The sequence below is a fragment of the Chelonia mydas genome, chromosome 6 (assembly GCF_015237465.2).
Source record: "Chelonia mydas isolate rCheMyd1 chromosome 6, rCheMyd1.pri.v2, whole genome shotgun sequence".
Classification (NCBI taxonomy): domain Eukaryota; kingdom Metazoa; phylum Chordata; order Testudines; family Cheloniidae; genus Chelonia; species Chelonia mydas.
In genome coordinates this window covers 103,278,527-103,303,424 of record NC_051246.2, presented here as the reverse complement: position 1 = coordinate 103,303,424, position 24,898 = coordinate 103,278,527, and the positions used below count along the sequence as shown (strand labels likewise).

The window sequence follows — 24,898 nt, the reverse complement described above, 5'->3', positions numbered from 1 at the left end:
TTTTAAACCTTTCCTCATAGGTCAGGTTTTCTAAACCTTTTATCACTTTTGTAACTTTCCTCTAGACTCTCCAATTTATCCACATCTTTTATGATGCCCAAAACTGGACATAGTACTCCAGTTGAGGCCTCACCAGCACTGAGCAGAGCTGGACAATTACTTCCCATGTCTTACATATTACTCTCTTTTAATACACCACAGAGTGATGTTTGCCTTTTTTGAACCTGGATCACAATGTTAGTTTATATTCAATTTGTGATCTCCTAGAACCCCCAGATTCTTTTCTGCAGTACTATGACCTAGCCTGCTGTTTCCCATTTTGCAGTGGTGCATTTGATTTTTCCTTTCTAAGTATAGTAGTCTGCACTTGTCTTTATTGAATTTCATCTTGCTGATTTCATATCAAAGTTATCAAGGTCCTTTCGAATTCTAATCTTGTTGGTCAAAGCGCTTGCGACCCTCCCAGCATAGTGTCACCTGCAAGTTTTAATAAGCATACTCTCCATTCCATTATCCAAGTCACTAATGAAAATACTGACTAGCACTGGACTCAGGACAGACTCCGGTGGGATACCACTAAATAAGTCACCCTGTTTGACAGCAAACTACCTTGGAGTATGGTCTTTCAACCAATTATTCACCCACTTTACAGTAATTTAATCTAGACCACATTTCCCTAGTTTTCTTATGGGTATTTTGTGTGAGACTGTGTCAAAAGCCTTATTAAAAATCAAGATATTTCCATCTACTGCTTCTCCCCCAAACACTAGGTCACTCATCCTGTCAAAGAATAGAATAGAGAAGAAAGTACAGTAAATGTTAGTTTCAAATTTACACTGCCAACTTAATAAATTGTTATTAAAGTGAGATTGTTTTGTTTTAAGAAATTTTCATGAACAAAAAATTATGGAATTAAAAAGTAATTTGCACAATAAATTCCAGCAGTATACGTTGATGTAATCTCTCTCACCCCCCAGTATAAAAGCTCCAGAGTCAGTTTACCTATGTGAATGTTTAGGTCATGTTGCAAATGGACTTCTATCAGAACAATGGTTAAAGGTGACATTTGCTGACAACCACCCAACAGTGATTTAGATTTACATGCATTGAAAGTAATGTTTTCTAAAGTGTTGGCTAAACTTAAAAAACAAACCCTCCCAAACAAACCAAAACAAAAAAGACAAAAAAAAAATTCTTACCATATTTTGGTAATTATTTCTAGTCAGGCATGTGTGTGTATCAAAATACATATATTTCCTCTCAATCATATTTTAGAATGCATTACATTTTTACATCTAGTATCAGAAGTTTTTGAATGCTTATCCCAGTTTTCTTTTAAGTTCCTATTCCAACTTTTAAACAGTATAAATAGGCAACATGAAGAATAGCTATACAATGCCTAATAGTCAAGAATGAACAGCAAACTAATCTGTGCTTCAGCAGCAGCCCATAGAGCTGGTTTTTGCCCATATTTCATTAAAAGTTTTGTTTGCTTTTTTTTTAAATAAACAAATGAAAGCAGAACTCAAGTTTAAGCCACCGTTGTTGTAATAAATGAAGAATAATTTCAAACACTGATTAAAACCAAAGGTCGAGAATAAAAAAGTAATTTCTGATTAATAGACGAGTGCTCTGCATGTGTTCCATCACTGTTTTCTGTTCAGAAATGTAAGAAGTTAAGTGACCCAAGACTGTTCATATTCAACTAAAAATCTAACAAATTTTAGTACCAGTGGCTGAAATCCCACTGCCAGCAATAGGAAAAACAAGTACTATGAAACCTGGTACCAAGCAGATAAATTCACAAAGTCAAGAATTCAGACGTAAGGACAGAATACCTTCCTGAACTCACCTCACTGTGCACTGCTTATTATAAGTAACAGAATGCAGGTGTTTTGTTTTTTTTCTTGAAAGTATTAAAATCAAAATTCACAAAAGATAGGTATAACTGGCCTAACAGATTATAACAACTAGAAGTTATACATATATACATATACAGTAGCGAGAAAATGCAAAAACATGTGGTTAGCAGATATGCCAGACAACCTTTGTTTTTCCACTCATTCTGTATTTTAGAATGAGTTACATTCTAAAAATGTATTTAACCTTATAACATTTTAGGACTGGCTTTTTGACCCAGGAAATTGAGATTTTATTTCGGAATATCTTATGATGTACTATATCAATCGGTAGCATGAAACAGTTACAGTATTAACAAGGGTGCATATTAACCATTGCTGGAAAGTCACTATTAAGAACTTGGCCAAATTTCAGTGGCCTAGAAATTTTTTGCTGAAGCTTCTACTGTTCAGTAGAAGAACCTCCCCACAAAAATCAAAGACAACCTTTTCTGATATTTTTAAAATAGGAAAACAGATTCTTTTTATATATTTGCATTCTTAAGCAGAGACTTGGTATGCCATGTCACGTCAAAGAGCATGTTTATGACCAGTAAAATCCTTCTTGGAAGAAAGTTCCTAAAGGAAACTGTCAATCTCAATTATAGCATACCAATTGTATTTGCAACAATATTCTTTAACAGCTTGAAAGCCAGCAATGTGGAATGTACCAAGGGATGTCTTATATAGAACTGTGGTAGCAATTATTTACTTGTTTAGGTTAGTTTACTGGACTTTGATGTCTAACTTTTCTGAACAATCAGTATTCTCTGTAGAAATTAGAAAACTACAAAAAGATACCCACAAAAATAAAAAGGTAGAAATCTCCACTGTCTTTTAAAGTTCAAGTAAAGACATCATCTTCACAGCATCTCCATTAGACAATGGCATACTGCTCATATAAAAGATCTCTTATTCTATAGAAGTCCTGGCAAAGACAGCCTTCCAATCCAATGCGCCCTGTTTCAGTCTGAAACAAAAAACATACTTGAATCTATTATCTGTACAGTGAGATGGTTAGGGAGATACACATAATGTGTTGCATATATTCTATATAGCTTTAAAAACAACATACTTACCCTACGAACAGCCACTAGGTTGTTGCACACAAGCACCCCTCCTACAAATTCAGCTTGAATTCCTTCTCGCAGAAGAACTTGTTTAAAATCAGACAGTCTTGGCTCATTCATGAAAACAGACTGATGTCCAATAACCTTTCAATGAATAAAGTACAAAAAATAAATCTTCTAAAGATTTTAGTAAAACATTTTTATTAAGCCTTTATAATAAAGTAACTGAGCATATGATTGGAAAAAAAATATTCTAGGGCTGTCAAGCGATTAAAAAAATTAATCGCGATTAATCGCACTGTTAAACAATAATAGAATACCATTTATTTAAATATTTTTGGATGTTTTCTACATTTTTAAATATATTGATTTTAACTATAACAGAATACAAAATGTACAGTGCTCACTTTATATTTATTTTTTATTACAAATATTTGTGCTGTAAAAAACAAAAAAAATAGTATTTTTCAATTCACTTAATACAAGTACTGTAGTGCAATCTCTTTATCATGAAAGTTGAAAATACAAATGTTGAATTATGTACAAAAAAACCCTGCATTCAAAAATAAACCAACGTAAATCTTTAGAGCCTACAAGTCCACTCAGTCCTACTTCTTGTTCAGCCAGTCACTCAGACAAACAAGTTTGTTTACATTTGCAGGAGATAATGCTGCCCACTTCTTGTTTACAGTGTCACCTGAAAGTGAGAACAGGTGTTCTCATGGCACTGTGGTGGCCAGCCTTGCAAGATATTTGCATGCCAGATTCACTAAAGATTCATATGTCCCTTCATGCTTCAACCACCATTCCAGCGAACACGTGTCCATGCTGATGATGGGTTCTGCTTGATAACCATCCAAAGCAGTGCGGACCGACACATGTTCATTTTCATTATCTGAGTCAAATGCTACCAGCACAAGGTTGATTTTCTTTTTTGGTGGTTCGAGTTCTTTAGTTTCCGCATCGGAATGTTGCTCTTTTAAAGACTTCTGAAAGCATGACTCCACACCTCATCCCTCTCGGATTTTGGAAGACACTTCAGATTCTTAAACCTTGGGTTCAGTGCTGTAGCTATCTTTAGAAATCTCACACTGGTACCTTCTTTGTGTTTTGTCAAATCTGCAGGGAAAATGTTCTTAAAACGAACAACACGTGCTCGGTCATCATCCAAGACCCCTATATTATGGAAATATGTGGTGGGTAACACAGAGCAGGAGACATACTATTCTCCCCCAAGGAGTTCAGTTAAAATTTAATTAACGCATTATTTTTTTAACAAGCATCATCAGCATGGAAGCATGTCCTCTGGAATGGTAGCCAAAGCATGAAGGGGCATACGAATGTTTAGCATATCTGGCACGTAAATACCTTGCAATGCCAGCTACAAAAGTGCCATACGAACGCCTCTCTCACTTTCAGGTGATACCGTAAATAAGAAGTGGGCAGTAGTATCTCCCGTAAATGTAAACAAACTTGTTTGACTTAGTGATTGGCTGAATAAGAAGTAGGACTCAGTGGACTTGTAGGCTCTAAAGCAGGGATTGGCAACCTTTGGTACACAGCGCAACAGGGAAATCTGTTGGCAGGCCAGGACAGTTTGTTTACCTGCAGTGTCTGCAGGTTTGGCCGATGGCAGCTCCCACTGGCCACAGTTCGCCATTCCAGGCCAATGGGGGCTGTGGGAAGTGGCGTGGGCCGAGGAACATGTTTTTGAGTGCAGTTACGTGACAAAAATCTACATTTGTAAATTGCACTTTCACAATAAAGAGATTGCATTACGGTACTTGTATGAGGTGAACTGAAAAGTACTATTTCTTTTGTTTATCATTTTTACAGTGCAAATATTTGTAATAAAAATAATAATATAAAGTGAGCATCGTACACTTCGTATTCAGTGTTGTAATTTAAATCAATATATTTGAAAACATAGAAAAACATCCACAACTAGTTAATAAATTTCAATTGGTATTCTCTTGTTTAACAGTGTGATTAAAACAGAGTTTAATCACGATTAATATTTTAAATCGCAATTAATTTTTTTGAGTTAATAGTGTAAGTTAACTGTGATTAATTCACAGCCCTAATTTATTCGATTTCCCCTTTGATAGGTGTAATGATTTTAAGGCAGCCTCCTCACGAGCAACTCCTGGTCTGTGCTGGGAACCTGGACCTGCGGGACAGGGCATGGGAAACTCTGGTTTCCTTTTCAAGCTCTGTGATCTTGGGAAAGTCAGCTAGGGTGAGATTCTCACCCATGCTCAAGCCCTTTTATGCCAGATGAAAGGGCCCTATAAACCTGGGATCTAGCCAAGAGAGGATTTCCCCCTGCGTAAGTACTGTGTAAGACAGCCATAAGGCTCCCTGATAGGACCTGCTCACAAGCCCTGGGGCAAGGGGTGTGCTGGGAGCGGTGCCCTGACAATCAACACTGTGGTTCATAGCACAGCCCAGGGAGGCTGCCATAATTTAGACAGCCCTAGGTGCCTTCCTAAGTTATGCTCCAAGGGATACAGAGGCCCTCAGCAGTACTAGTTTGAGAGGGTACAAAGGTGGCAACGTACCTCCACCTGGCCTAAGAGTTGCAGCACAAGACCTTACCCTTAACATCTGTATGTCTCAGTTTTCTCTATTTCTTAAAAGGAGTTAATGATATCTACCCAGATACGCAAAAGCATTTGAGGACTAAGGACGAAGAGTGCTATAAGAATTGCACTGTCTGATTCTCTGTTGGTCAGTTAGGTGCTTCTTTTTGAAATGATATTTGTGCATGTATCTATCTTTAACTACATAAGATAAGGAAACATTTACCACAGTGTCAGATGAAGTTTAAGAGTAAATCCAAGCAGTGATACCAACTAGGGCTGTCAATTAATCACAGCTAATGCCTGCGATTAACTGAAAACAAAATGAACACGTTAATTTTTTTAAACACATCAATCGTATACCTCTGGGTGGAGGTGAAGAGGCATTGGCAGTGAGGGGGCTGAAGCTCCAGCTCGGAGCCTGGTGTGGGGTGGAAGCTTGAGCCTGGAGCCCCACGCAAGCCCCGAGGAGCCCCAAGCAGGGCTGAAACCCTGCCTATATTTGAAAATATAGGAAACATCCAAAAATATTTAAATAAACGGTATTATGTTACTGTTTAACAGTGCAATTAAAAATTAATTGCAATTTATTTTTTTAATCTCACAATTAATGGCAATTTTTTAAATTGCTTGACAGCCCAAATACCAACTGATTTCCAAAGTCATGCATGGTAAGTGCACAGGTCACATAATAAATAAAAATTTGTATTGTATCAGTACCTACAAGCCCCATCTGAGATCAGGGTCACATTGTGGTAAGCACTGTATATTATACATAATAAAGGGTATGTCTCACTGCCCGCCAGATTGGCGGGCAGTGATCGATCCAACAGGGGTCGATTTATTGCATCTAGTCTAGAAGCGATAAATCAACCCCTGAGCACTCTCCCATCGACTCCTGTACTCCACCGCTGCGAGAGGCGCAGGTGGAGTCGATGGGGGAGAGGCAGCAGTCGACTCACCACGGTGAAGACACCATGGTAAGTTGATCTAAGTATGTCGACTTCAGCTACGTTATTCACATAGCAGAAGTTGCATAACTGAGATCGATCCCCCACCCCCTAAAGTAGACCAGGGCAAAGAGACATTCTCTATCTTGAAGCGCTCACATTCTGAACAAAGAAAGCAGTAGCTGTGTAACCACCATAAAAATCAGACATGAAAGTTGCGATATTACAACAAAAAAACTTCAAAACCAGACTCCAGTGAGAGACTGTTGAATTGGAATTCATTTGCAAATTGGATACAATTAACTTAGGCTTGAATAGAGACTGGGAGTGGCTAAGTCATTATGCAAGGTAACCTATTTCCCCTTGTTTTTTCCTACCCCCCCCCCCCCCCCCAGATGTTTTTGTTAAACCCTGGATTTGTGCTGGAAATGGCCCACCTTGATTATCATACACACTGTAAGGAGAGTGATCACTTTAGATAAGCTATTACCAACAGGAGAGTGGGTTTGTGTATGTGTGGGGGAAGGGGGGGGGGGAGAAAACCTGGATTTGTGCTGGAAATGGCCCAACTTGATTTCATACACATTGTAAGGAGAGTGATCACTTTAGATAAGCTATTACCAGCAGCGGAGAGGGGTGAGGGAGAGAAAACCTTTTGCAGTGGTAAACACCCATTTTTTCATGCTTTGTGTGTATAAAAAGATCTTCTATACTTTCCACAGTATGCAACCGATAAAGTGAGCTGTAGCTCACGAAAGCTTATGCTCAAATAAATTGGTTAGTCTCTAAGGTGCCACAAGTACTCCTTTTCTTTTTGCGAATACAGACTAACACAGCTGTTACTCTGAAACCTGACACTAAGGGCTGGTCTTCACTACAGGGAGATAGATGCTGCTGCAATCAATGCAGCAGGGATCAATTTAGTGGGTCTAGTGAAAACCCAGAGAGCGCTCTGCTGTCGATTTAGCGGTTGACCTCAGTACTCCAGCTCCCCGAGAAGAGTAAGGGAATTCAAGGGGAGAGCATCTCCCGCCAACGCAGTGCAGTGAAGACGGGGTAAGTCGACCTAAGCTACGTAGCTGGAGTAGCGTAATTTAGGTCGATTTACCCCCATAGTGAAAACAAGCCCTAAGACACCAATTTACAACATGAACAGTCCGATACTGGAGGCCTTATTCAAGCAAAGCTCCTGACTTTAATGAGGCTTCTACCTGAATAAGTGCCACTTAAAGTCAGGCTCTAAACATTGAAAAAACGATACCTGAAAATCATCCCCACAAATATAAGACTCAAATCAGCACAAATATAAGAGAGCATGTAGCCAAGGGAAGGCAAAAGCTTTTCTACCTCATGTGGTGGCAGTGGTTCTAGAGTAGGGATGATTTCGCTCTCCTCACATACTTCCTTATCATCATCATCAAACAAACTCTTCATGGCCTTTTGCTGTGCAATAACACTAGACTCAGAAGAAGGCATATCCACTTGCATTTCCAAGTCTTCTCCATCTTCCCTCAGCTCTCCTTCTTCCAGAATGACTCCTGTGTCCACTTTTGAAACCCGCATGTCCAGGACGCCATCTATCCAAGCTAGTTCTGCATCTTTCGCTTTACAGAACTGAAGGGAGCTGACCAGAGAATCTTTTAACCTGACCTAAGTTGCACATAGACAAAAACTGTAATGACTTATTTACATAAGCAAACCGGACAGCACATTTCACAGGCTCTTAACACCAACTTTTTAAAAATTAATAATTTCCCCATTCATTATGACACCATGTTGTTTGAATCCATCACACTCTTCGGAAAAAAACCCTCTAGCAATAAGGCACAACACTAAGTGACAGAAGAGTACACATGGCTTGCACCTGACAATTGGTTTGGAAAGCAGCAGAAAAAAACATTAGTGCTCTTTCTTGGTAAAGATAAGCAGATCAGATTGTGGCTTTTGAGGGTTAAGGTGAGACTTTCATTGTAACTCCCCTTTTCACATATTTTTAATCTGAAATATTTTTCTGTAGCGCTAAAACTATCCTTGATTGCTCCTGGTATGTTTAAGAACAGTTCCTTCTGCTATGTTTGAATTATTGGAGAGATTTAAAAAAAAAAAAAAAAAATCAACCACACAACATATCAACTTTGCATTTAAATGGCACTTATGTAGTTCTTTACCAGTCATGATGGGAAAAGATTAAATATCTAAACCTTAAGTGACTAAAACATCACTTTTAACCACATACAATTGGAATCTAAGATATTAACAGATTCCAGTAAAAACCTGCCTTTTCTGAGACTTCACGGTGGCATTGTATTCCTTGGCCCAGATGCTGCTGCTGTTGGGACCAAGTGTAAGAAGGACACTTGCAAAGGTTTCATTATAAACACACACCACAATCCTCCCAAAAAATAAATTTGATTTCTTCTTCATTTTCTGATGCCCCCACCTGTTTCTTTTTCAGATGTTAATACTGCAAAGGCATGAATTAGCACTGTGCAGAGAGCAGAAAATTTGTTTTGTGACTGATTTTGAAATTTGACTTTCTTCTGAATGAGACTTGAAAGTTGTAAAGTTCTCCATAAAGGAAAATTCCAAAAAAATATTTGTTTCAGGTCCATCAAAACATTTTGCAATTTTGACATTTTTTATTATAATACAAAATAATAGGTTTTTTCAAAATGAAAAATCAGAATGTTTTATTCCAGAACAGTTGAAATGAGACATTTCAATACTGTTAGAACTTTAACCCGGTTTTCTTCCAAAATCAATCAACAATTTCGAGAAGCATTTCAATTTGGATTTCCATTGGAGTTTCTCCAACCAGCTCTCACATGCTCTCATTCATACCCCACTTCCTTCAAACTGAGGTGTGTACTCTTCTCTCTAGCCCCATTACCCCTCCATTAGATCTCTGCTTCAAAGCTTAATTGGAACCATTTATAATGCTGACATGCTCAGGCAATTTCTCTAGTTTTTCTTCATGTTACACACACACACACACACACACACACACACACACACACAGAGTAATGGTATAGTTAAGGTTTTTAGTAAAATTAACTTGCTCTTACTTGACATGCATATTTTCAGTTACTACTTGGGCTATTTCTTTTGCATCCAAAACTCTTACAGCAGTTTCAATAAGAAGTTTGGATATACAAGAAATGCAAGACTGGGACTCAAATGCATACCTAAATATATACAATGTGTTCAGCAGAGCAAGCTGAATGAGATACTTCCTTTTGCACTTTATAACTGCAGGCTTAAATATGTAATCTTAAACTTCTATTAATGTAGTGACTGCATTAATAATGTGTAGGTATAACATAATATCCACATGATTATAATGGAAATGTTTCCATCTTTCCCCAGAAATAAAAGTTAATTCTCTTGCCTCAATAGGACTAGATGTAAGTGATCATCGCATTATCTTCTTTCCCTCCAAAAGGCACAGCCAAATAATGACATAATCTGATCAATGTAGAGCTCTCACATCCCTCAGTACTCATATAATTGACAAATCCCACCATCTTACCTGATAGATGTGAGTCTCACTGGTTGCATCTACAGTTTCATGCAGTTTAGGCATATAAACTTTAATATCTTTCCCACCAAAAGCTCTGCAAGACTCTGAAAGGTCCTGGCTGGCCTCAGGTGGACCATGGACAATGATCAACTGTCGTGGCTTCATCTGGTTAATGATTTTTTTAATGGAGTCACCATCTGAGCGTCCTTCATAGTCTATGTATGTAACTCTGGCTCTAATTTGATTTAAAAAGAAAAAAAATTCTTAATGCTTTATGTTCTAAATTTAGAGAGAATAATTATGTTGTCTTATTGCTGTAACACTTGCTCTTCCTTTCCCATTACCCCTCCTGCCCAATACCACATCATGTATAAAAGTAGACTGTAAACTCTTAGGAACAAATCAAATTCTGTGCCACCTCCAGGAGGAGCAACACAAAAGGTGCAGCCCACAGGAAGCTTTAAGCCACTTTGTGCCTTCCTGACTCCAAAACAGGCCCCAGCCTAGTTTAGGCAGCCCAGGGAGGTGGGTCTGCTGTAAGTTACAGAAGCCTCCCCCATGTTGCTTGCAACATAAGCCAGAATGGCAGTAGTTATATGCACTATGCCCCCAAAAATGCCAGAGACTGCAAGAGGAAGAGGGTGGGGAGAAGGCCACACTTCGGCCATATATGGCAGCCCAATGCAGTGCCTGCAACAGTGGAGTTCTCCCCCAGCCTCTTTAAACCACCCAAGCACCATGGGGGGGGGGGGGGGGGGGAAGGTGAGGGAAAGAAAGGGGCAAAATTTTCTTTTGTCTCTTTTCATCTGTGCTACAAGGCACCCAGCATCCTTCCGGGTGCCATAAAATAATGACTAAATGCTACACTGATGTAGGTTTCTTTCAATTAGTTTTCTTTACAAAAAAAGGATTTAATAGGTGATACTTGAAATACACACATCTCTTTCAATGATTTTCTACCCTTTTCAAAAACGTAAAAAAAAACCCCAACAAATTATCTTCCAGTTCCCCAGAAAAATCTCCCTCTGAACTTGGGGGGAAAAAATAAGAAGCCATCATGAAGTTTCAGCCTGAAAAATATTTTTTGAGAAAAAAAATCATAAGCAACTAAACACTGTTTACAATGCATCAGCCATTTCAGTTGTGAATCCCTGACAAACAGTGCCCTCCACCTGTAAGCTTATCTAAAAATCACTCACTTTATTTCCATTGATTCTGTTGCTGAAATACATTTGGTAGGAACATCTGATAAATCTTGGTCCATAGGCTCATCTCCATTTGTCAGACCAGATTCTAATTTACTCTTTTCTTCTTCGGTTGCTTGAAGCTCTGGAACTAGGAAATCCTCAGGCCTAATGTTGAAATTTTTAATTATTTGTATTAAAGTAGCACCATGGTTCTAGGTGCTATACAAACCATATTTACTATTACACTATATTACCACTGAGTTGAAGTATATAGGTTCAGCAAAAATGCTTTTAAATTTCCAATCTCTAAACATGCTCAAGGATATTCCACCCCAGATTAACTATATTTCTTCCAGATTAGTATCTTTTAGATATTTCAATTTCTCACATTTAAAATCAGCCAACATTCTGCAAGATTCTCTCTCTCTTTAGTAGGAGTTCCTTAAAAGGCAGATAGAAACCGCTGGCTTCCAGGAAAGAGGATGTTTTCCCTCCTTTTCATTTTAAAGTCATTTATAGATCAGATTGTGGAATTTAAACAAAAATCAGGTTCCTGTTGAACAGAAAAGAATTTAATCACTACTCTCTTCTCAGATAAAGAAAGTGCCTAGAGAGGCAGCATGATTTAAATGGACTGAGCATGAGGAAAAAGGTAGGAACTTCTTAATTTCAGTCCTGGCACAATCACTAATTCTCTGTGGGACCTACAGCAACTTGTCTTAATTTCTGTCTGTTATCCTTTGTCTAAAGTGGGGATAATACCTACTTCACAGGTCTGTCGCAAGTGCTTCAAAAACCAAAATACTATAGAAATAACATTACTATTTTTTCCCCGCACATACTTGATAATCTCCCCATATTCATCCCATTTAATTCTTTCTTCTGGGGCTGGAAACATTGGATAAGACTTCTTGGCCTGTTTGAAGAAGCTTCCTTTTCGGCTACCTTCACCTTTCATCATCAAGTCATGCTTAGTTTTATGCACTGATGGCTGATCAATATCCTCTTCAACATCACTCTCATCACTGGAATCAATATCTGCCCTGAAATGTTACCCCAAAATGCACTTTAAGGTATTTCTTTTAAGTTTCATTTTACACACCCATCCACACAAACTTAAAATGAAATTTTATACTATATATCAAACATTTGCTGGCCATTGCCTGCACAAAGACTGTCACAGGCCTAATTTTGCAATTAATGAACATTTAGAAACATTTAAAAGCAGTTACTGCTGGAGAACTAAGATGGCTTACAAACTTTAGAAAGCATTTGTGATTCTCAAAGAGATGAGTTGAAAGGGGCCCATTAAAACAGAAATCCATAGCTGACTAATGAATGATCTGACATATTTTCACCTATGGAAGCTACAATATTCAGTTATTTCCAAAAGGTGGTAAGGTATCATATTGGTTACTTGGAGGCTGTGTCTTTGGCATTAAGAGCCCACTGCGTTAATAGGAAATACACTTACTCTTTGGACTGTTCTAACTTTTTCGCTGCTTCTTTCTTTAGTTTCTCCTTTTCTAGGTACTCCTCAAGTTCCTTTCCTTCAAGTTTTACACGTTTCCTCAACTAAAAAGAAAAAAAAGTATGTGTGTATGTAAAAATATAAAACGAGGGGAAAAATTGTATTAGGGTAAGCAACTTCAAAAAAGCTGTAACTTTTATTTGGAAGTTTTAATACCCTTTCAATTGCACTGTTTCAAACTTTTACCCAATCATAATCAGTATCAGGATACCAAAGTGATTAAGGCTACGTTCTGCACCCACACTGAGTTGAGTAGTAACTTACTCTAAAATGGAAATAAAATCCCTAGTACTGTTAAAATTGAGCAAATATAGTATTACCATGCTTAACAATAAAACAGTCATAGTAAAACAGTATTAAAGATCAACTGATTTACTTTACAGAACTCCTAAATAGAAACTGATCTTCATTTAGTGACTTACAGTGCAGGAATTATTTTTTCCCCTGCTTTCAGTAACTGAATAGGGCAAAATTCACCCCCCAATAATATTCGGTGTTGGTATTCTGCTTTCCCTGTCTTTGCCACTGATAAACAAGAGCAGAATGCCAAAGTTGAATACTATTATAGGGAACAGCAGCAAATTTTGCTCTGGCTTTAAAGAAGGCAAACCACAGTATAACTTATTCTAAATAATACTGTGTCCCAAGGACAATAATGCATGAAGTGTCATCCTATTCTTTTAGGAAATTATAAAAGAAAGCTGTAGAATCTATATGGAAATTGCTAAAGAACCCCCTTAAAGTCAGAGGTGTGCACAACCCTATACAAACCATAAAATTTCTCAGGTGGAATCAGGGGCAGGTGCAGTATGAAAAATTACTGAAATCAGCTGTATAAGTCAACTGTTCCCTTTTATTTTCCAGCCTTAATTTTATCTTTTTAAATTTCTTGTGTTATATTAACCTCACTCAGCTTGATTTTCTTTTTCAAGATGATTTTTTGGTCCAAATAAGCTACTGCACCTTGCCATCTGAAAGTCAACAGGAAACTGTACAATTACTTTTTGTTTACTGTAACATGGGTGTGCTTCTGTGATGTGAAAGATTTTTTTAGCAATTTCCATGCTTATGCTGCAGATTTTATAATGCTGCCCTTCAGCTAATATATTATAATTCCCTACCATAAAATCTACTTTTGATCTTATTCTTGTTTGACGATGCCATGCTTAACTATAACTACAGTTTGACACGTCAGGAAACGTGGCTTAAGAGTTCTCTCAGCAACTAGACAAAATTTTCAATAGCAGAAGCAAAAAAGAAATTTAAGCTAGGTCTTGCAAACATTGCCACAGTTGGTAAACATCAAAAAATCTGAATTGTAACCTATTTCCTTACCTCTATATCTATAACTTTTTCAGAAGGGTTATCTATAAGAAATCGTGCTAGCGTCCCAGGTGTGGTCCTGTAAGTTAAAATTACAGAGTTTTTGGAATCCTGACACCATTGTATAAAGAGATCTCTTGAAAACCCACATTCCAAATCAGGCTGGCTGGCAAGGACGACTTTTGGGCTAGGCACTCGAGCCAGGTCAGAAAGACCATGACACAATGAGAGATGGCGGAATTGAAATGGATTGTTCCTCTTGTCTTCAAAACACCTCATCAGTTTGTCACTCATCCACTCAACCTAAGGGTGGTATTGGAAAAAAGTGTTAAGTCATCTGTAGGATTTACATGGTACTTTGTAATAACTAAAACTGATGTACAAACTATATACTTGTACCTGACAACATTAAAAAATGCTCTTCTAGAGATTCTCAAGTTGACGGGTGCAGTATGCATACACATCAAATCAATCTCTTTACCAATACCTCTTTGTGGGCGATCACATATCATATATATAAATTAAATATTCTTTATCACACCTGTAACCGAGGCTAACAGGTCATGTGGTACAAAGAAAATGGATTTCCCTGTCGATCAAGTCATACCACTGGCAGTATTCTGGTTGTATATTACTTGATGGAGGGAATTTAGATCATGAGTGCCCACTCTGGAATAGGGAAGTCAGCCCAGTAACAGAAAAAACTTTCTTCATGTTAAAAAGAACTACATGCCCTTGGATAAGCCTATTGTTATCAAGCAGCATTAAGAATGAAAATAATTAGCCCATTCATAACTATTTTAATATCAGAACACACCTGTGATTTAGAAAACTCCACTACATTGTAGCTGACGTTATTTAAAAGTGCTAAAGAGTAGACTCCTAATCCTGCATCTTTTGTTCTCCAAATTTGATCAAGAAGTTGGGCAAGTTCCAGAACTCTGCCTGCTGTATCCACGGCTATTAACACATTTCCATCACCTCGCAACGTCTCCAAGACATTGGCTGGAGTGGGATGGGAGAGGAGAAACAAAAAAAATAAATAAAATCAAGTAGCTGCACATTGAACCACAATTAGAAGAGGAGAAAGATTTTTATTTTCTCTACCAAACATCAACTATAATCAGAGGAAAACTAAACTCAAAGATTAATTGACAATAAGCAGCACTGAGAAATCTCAGCTTCAAAGAGATATTGATGCACAATTCCCACTGAAATTAATGGGAGCTGTGCCCCCCCATAGAGCTTTGAAAAGCTCAGCCTTAATATTTAATAGCAATTTCTTTTCTTAAATCCATTTTAATGATTTTTTTTTCAAATGAAGCACAAAGAACTATTGAAATTTACTTCCTTATCTCACAGGAACAGATCAGCTCAGGCTAGATCAAAACATGAAGTCTTTGAATCAATTTTAGCAAGCACGACTCAATCACCTTTTATCTGAAAATATGTTTATTCACAGGATCACTAGTGTTACAAAAATAAAAATAAATCAGAAACTTAAAAGAAAATTAAAGATTCTCAGTTTTCATGTATATTGCATTTGTTGTAGAAGTTTATAACTTAATTGAAAAACAGATATTTTCCACTACTACTGCTTTAACTAATTTGGCAAAATACATACTTAACAGTTGTTCATCTCTTTGCTTCCGTCTGGGTTGTACGTAAGTAGCATTAAAGGAATCTGTGATAAGCAGCGAAGGCCTGCTCAACATTTCCAGAGAACATCCATTTAAATGGCTGAAAAAAAAGAAGTTAGGCCACACTAGTTCAGTTTTCGTATTTCTATTGACAAGGCAAAAAAAGTCATAAGACTGAAAACTTTCACACTGAGAACTATGTGCAGAACTGGTATTCCCCATTATCCGGCAAATTTTCAATTAGATTCTTACGGTCTTTTAACAACAAAAAACCTTGGGGGGAAAAAAAAAGCCTTCTATCGTAGGAATCCGATGATACTTCTTAAGAGAAAATGTACTAGAACATGGAGTTTATGATCTGGCTTCATAACCATGTGCTTATGCCATGTTTAGCAAGAACAGTTTTTTGTTAGGCCAAAAGCATGGCAACTTCACCCTGCTTTAATTTTCTACTTGTCATGCCTTTCCTTACCTGAAACCTCTCAGTACCCCTTAAATTTAGTTTAAAAAACAAACCCCAAATAATTTATGATGTTTTAAGTCTGCAAACTTCTTCCGCTCTGATTTTATTCTCATCTCCATTTGTCCCTTTAACACATTTTAATTTAAAACAAAACCTTCCTAGAGCAACACAGAATATAAAGTTATCTTTTTTGTGGGAGTGGGGGGAAGAGAGGGGAGATTTGCCCTTGTCTCTCTTTTAAAGGATCTTGAACACTTCCACAAGAATCTAAATATAATTGTTTCCTCATTTTAAGCACCAAGTCACCTATGTATTTTTTTTTTCCATTTTCTAATAAATGTCTGTCCCATTTGACTTATTCTTGAATTACTTCTTTATGAGACCAGCTGTGAATACTCCTACAAGCAAAAATTTCCCTGTAATCACATTTTGATCAAAGGAGAAAATGAACACTGCAATTTCCCACAAATATAAGATTCAAACTCTCCTTCCCCCCATTTCCCCTCTGCCCCCCGAAGCCTTTGGTGACTGCATTTTGTACCTAGATTACTATGCAACATTTATGTCTCTCCCCACTCCCATGCATCTGCAGTCTTGATTACAAGTTGGACCATATATTGGCATTTAGGGGCTCATTAGCATGGTTGTTTTTCCCCTGATAAAAGGGACAGTTATTTATCATTGTCTCATTCTTCTTCTCCTCAGAAGATTGCTTCTTTTTATTTTTATTAAAAAAAGACACTATTTATATCTTTATTCTCCTTTTTCAACTGGGAGGAGAGACTTCCCCCTCCTCTCCCCAGCTGTAGCACTGGACATTTTCTGTTTCAAAACTTACAATTAAATTAAAAACAGGATTTGAGAAGGAAGAAACAGAGACCTTACTGCTCTGTTGTACACTGCCAACTTCACTTCACCTCAAATAGCTGGATTTGATGGTGGCTATATTTATATTTCATGCCAATACAAGTATTTATCAGGCACTGTTAAATTACATAGCAATACTAACTGAAATTTGGGAAAAAATATCATTTGCTGTGTTGTACATACATCTCCCTCTTGTGGTTGAAGTCAACAGCATAAACAATTTCTTCTTCTCCATCTTTGACAATCTTCCAAATTGTGCCTCCTATCATATGACCAGCTGGCAGTGGTGTAATAGAAAGACCGTGCCCTTTCCCTACAGGGACAGTATTGTAACCTCTCAATATTTCAGATATAGCATGCATATTACAATACATTATCCCAACCACAAGGCAGTTTGAAATAAACCACTAACCCCAAGTTACTACTGAGGGAGGAGATCATGTTAGGGAGGCCAGAAGTCATTATTCCCTTCAGCCTGAGTACTAACAATTGTGTAAGTACTTACATTACAAATATGACAAGTCAGGGACCCAGTTATAAGACGTTCAAACTTTACATGACTTCTCATTGGTTTAGTTAGTGTGGACAGGACTTAACTTTGACCCAATAAATGGGTTAATGCCTTAAACCAGAGGCTCTCAACCTTTCCAGACTACTGTACCCCTTTTAGGAGTCTGATTTATCTTGTGTACCCCCAAGTTTCACCTCACTTAAAAACTACTGGTTTACAAAATCAGACATAAAAATACAGAGGTGTCACAGCACACTGTTACTGAAAAATTGCTCTCTCATTTTTACCATATAATTATAAAATAAATTAATTGGACTATAAATATTGTACTTACATTTCAGTGCATAGTATATAGAGCAGTATAAACAAGTCATTTTTTGAAATTTTAGTTTGTACTGACTTCACTAGTGCTTTTTATGTAGCCTGTTGTAAAACTCAGCAAATATCTAGATGAGTTGATGTACCCCCTGGAAGACCTCTGCGTACTGCCAGGGATATGCATACCCCTGGTTGAGAACCACTGCCTTAGACTATTATAATTTGAGCAGAAATCTCCAACACTCCTGTCCATTTCTTGAAGAACTTGCTTTTCTGTTTTTATTTGTGCCCCTTTTCACTTGGGGAAAATATGTAAGCAGCTGTCAGTAATGTTGCCTTCAATTAGATAACAACAAGACGTATTTTAGAGATATGGAAGATATCAGAAAAATAAAGATGAGAACTAAAACATAGGACAGGAGAGTCAAATTCAATCTGGCATAACCCTTACCAACTTCAATGGGAGTTGGGCCTTTTTCTGAAATGTAATCACTGGGGCAGATCCTCAGCTACGGGTGGTGCTTTGACAGCTTACACCAATGAGGATCTGCTACTCTGTGGTGCTACTGATCCACTTTTAGTGAGGCAGAGGACCTACGCCAAGTACTCTCCTCAAAAAAGCAAACTCAAGTTCAAAATGAAAATGCACAGTAACTCCCTTAAAAGACAAGTCAGCTACTGCATCTTTTGCTGTGTTTTTACCTTTCAAGTTCACAATCTGCGAGAACTTGAGCTGCTGTATTTTATCAAAAGCTGCATCTACATCATCCAATGTAAAGAGGGTGAAATCTTCTGTATTGTGGCGAGACTAGCACAAAAAGGAAACAAAGGAAAACATTTAAAATCCTGAGAATCATCTTCTATGAAACAGTTTAATAAATTAAATACATGTGAAAATATGAAATAAAATATACCTGATAGAGATCATACATAAACATTTGTCCCATTTTATATACAGGAATGGTTGCATAAATAGCACAATTTAAACCCATTTTTCCAACTGCATATGGGAGAGCACCGAGATGTAGAGGATCAGGGTGAGAAAGAAGCACTGCATCAACTTGGTGTACATATCTAGGAGAGAAAAGGAAATATACGTGACAAAAATTACGGGGGGGGGGGGGGACGGGGACGGGGGGGGGGGGACTTCTTGGTAACATCAAGTGCAAAACTGAAATGCCAAGCAGAAAAGAAATCACTCAGTTTTTCCCCAACAGAATGGGGACTTTGAACTAAGGAAAAGTTTTAATAACCATTATAAAAAATAAAAATTAAGGATATAATTTTAAGAAGCTCTTAAGTGGCTTAGGAGCCTAACTGCCCAAGTCATTTTTCAAAATGGAACTTAGGATCCCAAGTCACTTAGAGTAAGCTTTTCAAAACTGCCTAATTTCCTAATTTGGCAAACTCCAGACTCACAGGAATTGCATTACTACAATTTGAGACAGGTGATAACTAGTAAAATAAGGGATTAAAATATTTCCAAATTGAAATAGCTTGAATCCAGTCTCCAAACAGATTTAGTATGCCATTTCCCTTAGCTTTTCATAAAACTAGTTTTCCAAAGCTCTTTGAAAACTATATACATTTAATTATTCATGACTGTTTGGTTGGCTCTGGAACATGAATACTTCTAGCTGTACCATGCCAACCTGACATTTTAATGTAATATTTTCTTTCTCCTCCAGAATGATTATGCTTGTTTAGTGCTTATCTGTATTACAATTATAAATAATAAAAGATTAGATGACTTAATATCTTTGCTACTTAATTGAATGGCTAACACTATCAAAAGATTTTAAGAAACATTACATTTATTAATTTTGAAATTATATTAGTCTAGGACTCAGGGCCCAATTCTACAGCCTTACTCACTTGAATAGTCCCATTTAAAAAAACAGGAGTAAAGGTTACAGAATCAAGTCCCAAATCTGTAAAAGCCAAATTAAAAAAATATCTTTTTAAAGAAAGAGGAAGAGATCAAATGTAAATATTTCAAACAACAGTAAGTGGCTGGATTGTTTTTTAAAAAGTAAGAAAATTGATTCTTTGACCCACTGGCTAAACATTTTATAAAAATAGAGACATAGAACAACAGACAAGTGAAAAAAATGTATTAGCTGAAATGCTAACAGCATGTATATTGCACATATCTGAGTAGCACATGTAGCAGGAAAACCCTTTTCCTGAAGAATGACTGTCTGGTTCAAGAAACTTTTCAAAACATTAAAGACCATATTGCAATTATTGTATCACAATGTGTAGTTGAACAAGATTTTAATATGTGATGTTATGAACTGTGATTAAAATTGGCATTGTGAGGATTTTATGTTCTCTCAGGAACGTCCATATTTAGACCCCACTCTTGTAATCACAGGGAGTACAGGATGACCCCTCTCTACACATGCACAGAGCCATCATTGAATTAAATGGGGCTCAGTGTAAGAGCCCACCTGTATGCATTTGATGCAGAACTGAGGTCTAACTTGCTCAGTTTAAAACAAACTTTTTTTTCCTGACAGCCGAAACACCAGATAGCAGGCGAGAGTCAAAATTTTTCTTTTTTGCTTATGCATGATCAGCAATAAGATTCTATTATTTGTATTTAGAAAAGGAGGACTTGTGGCACCTTAGAGACTAACCAATTTATTTGAGCATGAGCCTTCGTGAGCTACAGCTCACTTCATCGGATGCATCCGATGAAGTGAGCTGTAGCTCACGAAAGCTCATGCTCAAATAAATTGGTTAGTCTCTAAGGTGCCACAAGTCCTCCTTTTCTTTTTGCGAATACAGACTAACACGGCTGTTACTCTGAAACCTGTTATTATTTGTATTTAGTTAATTCTGTTGATAATTAAGGCTACGTTTTAGTCACAGGTATTTTTAGTAAAACTCATGGACAGTTCACGGGCAGTAAACAAAAATTCACTGCCTGTGACCTGTCCATGACTTTTACTAAAAATACCTGTGACTAAAACTTGGGAGGGGGGCCTCGGGCAGTCCAGCGGTGCCACAGGTGCTGGGGGAGGTGGCTCAGGACCCTTGCTGGTGCTGGGAAGGGTTGGCGGGGATGGCAGGGGCTCCCTACCCGGCCCCATGTCCCTACAGCTCCTAGGCGGCAGAGGGGCACAAGCGCTGGCTGCCACAGCTCACATTGGCCAGGAACCGCATCCAATGGAAGCTCTGGGGGTGGGGCCTGCAGTCACAGGCAGCGCGGAGCCCTGCTCCGCTGCCTGGGAGCTGCAGGCCATGCCAGTGGGAGCCTCCCACCCTAAGGTAAGTGCCCCCCGCAACCCACAACGCTCTGCCCCTAGTCCTGAGTGTCCTTCCATACACCCAAACTGCTGCTGCTGGCCCAGGGGCTGCCCACCTTGGGGGCAGACTCGTAACCTTATTGATAATACATAGGCCAGAATCGACCCAAACTCAGTATCTCATAGCTGTACATATTGGATCTGCAGGGCTATTAGATGTAAAAAGCGTATTTTTGTAACTAATGCAAGCTGATGTAACTCAGAATATATACACAGAGCAGACCTATTTATTAAAAAGGTTTTAGAAGAGTGATTTTCCCTATCATATAGGCAATTTTAAACAGAAAACAAAAATTTTGGATTTTTAGTCTACATCATGAGCATAAAATATCATGTTTTACAACATGCAGTAATGTGATTTCGGGACTTTTATTAAAAAACAAAGGATAAGCAATTACTTACTTCCTTAGAGAATCAATGATATCCATTGAAAAATTCTCATCCCAGCCACAGTCCAATAAAAAACGAAACTCGTCTACCTGCAGCAGGTAACAGAGAGCAGATTCCTCCTGCACCCCTGAGAGCGTAGTCAACTTGATAATGGAGGTCATTTTTCTGTCCAAATGTCTGCTTACCAAAACAACTATTTTAAAAAGAAAAAAAATGTAAACACCTAATACAAAAGAAGTTTAGATATTTAGACCAACCGTTATTTTATCATTTGTGCAAACATATGCATCAGTAATAACTGTGTATTATTATTACTACTAGATAATAATACCTCTAGTTATCAATTACCAGGAATTCTACTGACACTATTATTTGAGCCGCTATATTATAATACAAACACAGAAAACAATTTCTTATTGTTCTTAAATTGGGATTGTTTTCAGATACTTCCCTAAAACCTAACAAATTTTTATTAATGTCAACAATCAAAACTGTTGCAAGTCAATGTATGGCAACTTCCTACTTAAAAGGGATTATTCATTAAAAGAGAGCTAGATGGAGATAAACAGACATACACACAAGCTTCCACTGAAGAGGAAGAGAAAGGCAGATGGACAAAGAAACAGAAAAAGCCTGAGAAACTATATCACAGATGCGTAGTACTGGAAGGGACCTGAATAAGTCATCTAGTCCAGTCCCCGGCATTCAAGGCAGGACTAAGTAATAACTAGACCATTCCTGACAGATAATTGTCTAATCCAGTGGTTCTCAAACTTCATTGCACCTCGACTCCCTTCTGAAAACAAAAATTACTACACAATCCTGGGCAGGGACGGGGGTACCGAAGCCCAAGCCCAAGCCCCGACACCCCGTACAGGGAGGATGTAACCTGAGTCTTGCTGCACAGGCTGAAGCCAAAGCCTGAGCCCCGCTGCTCAGGACTGAAGCCCTCAGGCTTCGGCTTCAGCCTCAGGCCGCAGCAAGTCTAACACCAGCCCTGGTGACCCCATTAAAACAGGGTCACAACCCAGTTTGAGAACCGCTGGACCTGTTTTTTAAAACTTCCAAAATGAAGATTCCACAACCTCCCTATGCAATTTGTTTCAGTGCTTAACTACCCTGACAGGAAGTTTTTCCTAGTGTCCAACCTAAACCACCCCTGCTGCAATTTAAGCCCATTGCTTCTTGTCCTATCCTCAAAGGTTAATGAGAACAACTTTTCTCCCTCCTCCTTGTAACAAACTTCTATGTCCCCTTTCCCCCACATCTTCTCCAGACTAAACAAACCCAATTTTTTAGTCTTTCCTCATAGGTCACGTTTTCTAGACCTTTAATCATTTTTGTTGATCTCTTCTGGACTTTCTCCAGTTTGTCCACATCTTTCCTGAAATGTGGTGCCCAGAACTGGACACAATACTCCAGTTGAGCGCATATCAGCATGGAGTGGAAGAATTACTTTTTGTGTCTTTCTTACAACACTCCTGCTAATACATCGCAGAATGACGTCCACTTTTTTCGCAGTGTTAAACGGTTAACTTATATTTAGCTTGTGATCCACTGTAATCTCCAAAAAGAAAAGGAGTACTTGTGGCACCTTAGAGACTAACAAATTTATCTGAGCATAAGCTTTCGTGAGCTATTGCTCACTTCATCGGATGCATTCAGTGGAAAATACAGTCTCCAGATCCCTTTAAGCAGTACTTCTTCACATTTAGGCAGTCGTTTCACATTTTGTACGTGTGCAATCGATTGATCCTTCCTAAGTGGAGTGTTTTGCATTTGTCCTCACTGAATTTCATCCTATTTACTTCATACCATTTCTCCAGATCATTGTGAATTTTATAGTAGAACCTCAGATTTATGAACATCTTGGGAGTGGAGGTTGTTCATAACTCTGCACAAAATATGGTTGTTCTTGCAAAAGTTTACAATGAACATTGACTTAATACAGCTTTGAAAATTTATTATGCAGAAAAAATGCTTTTAACCATCTTAATGTAAATGAATCAAGCACAGAAAGAGTAGCTTATCCAATCTTTTAAAAAAACCTTTCCCCTTATATTTTTAGTAGTTTATATTTACCACAGTACTGTACTTGCTTTTTTTTTTTGGGAGGAGGGTCTCTGCTGCTGCCTGACTGCATACTTCCAGTTCCAAATGAGGTGTGTGGTTGACCGGTTAGTTTGTAACTCTGGCGTTCATAAGTCTGAGGTTCTACTGCAATCCTATCCTCCAAAGCACTTGCAACCTCTCCCCAGCTTGGTATCAACCACAAATTTTGTAAGTGCACTCTCTATGCCATTATCTAAATCATTTATGAAGATATTGAATAGAACTGGACCCAGGACCAATCCCTACAGGACCCCACTAGATAAGCCCTTCCAGCTTCATTGAGAACCATTGATAACTACTCTCTGGGAATAGTTTTCCAACCAGTTCTGCAGCCACAGCAGCTCCAGCTAGGTTATATTTCCCTAGTTTGTTTATGAGGTCTTGCGAGACAGTATCAAAAACCTTACTAATGTCAAAATATACCACACCTCACTCTTGAGGGAATTCTGCACAAAAAAATTAAAAATTTTGCACATTTCGTCAATAAATGTACAGGCTCTAACATGGCAGTAGGGAGCCCTTGCCACTGGTTGCATGGAGGTGGGAGATCATCCTGCGGCAACCCCCCCAGAAACAGATTCAGCAGTAATCCTCCTCCAGACACTCACAGAGCGCAAGGGCTGGGCCTGTCCCACAAACAGCCCAGGGCCGTGCCCCTCCATACCAGACAAACCAAGATCGAGAGACAATGCCCCTCTCGCTTGCTCACATATGCACTGGTCCCTGATCCAGGTGTGGGGCAGGCAGGCGCAGCCCTGCAGGACCCAAGTGTGGAGGGGATCCAGAAGCAGGGTGAGAGAGTTCTATGTGGGACAAGCTGGATGCGGGGGCTCAGTGGGGCAGTCCCTAGCCTCTGTTTGCCAGAAGCTGGGAATGGGCAACAGGGGATGCATCACTTGATGATTACCTGTTCTGTTCATTCCCTCTGAAGTACCCAGCCTTGTCCAATATCGGAAGACAGGATTCTGGGCTGGATGAATCTTTGGTCTGACCCAGTATGGCCATTCTTATGGTCCAAGTGTGGGAACGCAACTGGATGCACAGGGGCTCGTTCGGGGGTTTCCAGTGTGGGGGAATGGGACTTTGCAGAGGGGTCCAGGTGAAGGTGGTTGGGGCTCAGCAGGGAGGCGTGGGGGAGATGGGAATGAGCAGAAGGGGTGAGGGAGGTTCAGCGAGGGGGTCCAGGTGCTAGGGGCTGGAGTCCGGGTGCAGCTGGTTGGGT

The 24,898-nt window shown here is 38.6% G+C and overlaps 1 protein-coding gene across 2 annotated transcripts in view; it reads right to left on the bottom strand.

Annotated features, from left to right (window-relative positions):
• Positions 1 to 425: 425 nt before the first annotated feature.
• Positions 426 to 24,898, bottom strand: part of CPSF2 (cleavage and polyadenylation specific factor 2) — a 28,399-nt gene continuing 3,926 nt past the window's right edge. For both annotated transcript variants that reach the window (XM_037900847.2, XM_043549924.1), the window contains exons 2-15: positions 21,577 to 21,757; positions 18,775 to 18,934; positions 18,563 to 18,668; positions 17,215 to 17,344; positions 15,686 to 15,801; positions 14,879 to 15,066; positions 14,074 to 14,364; positions 12,682 to 12,782; positions 12,050 to 12,250; positions 11,220 to 11,372; positions 10,030 to 10,255; positions 7,848 to 8,150; positions 2,978 to 3,112; positions 426 to 2,868 (exon numbers count right to left, since the gene is read on the bottom strand). In XM_037900847.2, the coding sequence (XP_037756775.1) occupies positions 2,776 to 2,868; positions 2,978 to 3,112; positions 7,848 to 8,150; positions 10,030 to 10,255; positions 11,220 to 11,372; positions 12,050 to 12,250; positions 12,682 to 12,782; positions 14,074 to 14,364; positions 14,879 to 15,066; positions 15,686 to 15,801; positions 17,215 to 17,344; positions 18,563 to 18,668; positions 18,775 to 18,934; positions 21,577 to 21,725 (2,352 nt within the window). In that variant the 5' untranslated portion in view covers positions 21,726 to 21,757 and the 3' untranslated portion in view covers positions 426 to 2,775. The remainder of the gene's footprint in view (positions 2,869 to 2,977; positions 3,113 to 7,847; positions 8,151 to 10,029; positions 10,256 to 11,219; positions 11,373 to 12,049; positions 12,251 to 12,681; positions 12,783 to 14,073; positions 14,365 to 14,878; positions 15,067 to 15,685; positions 15,802 to 17,214; positions 17,345 to 18,562; positions 18,669 to 18,774; positions 18,935 to 21,576; positions 21,758 to 24,898) is intronic.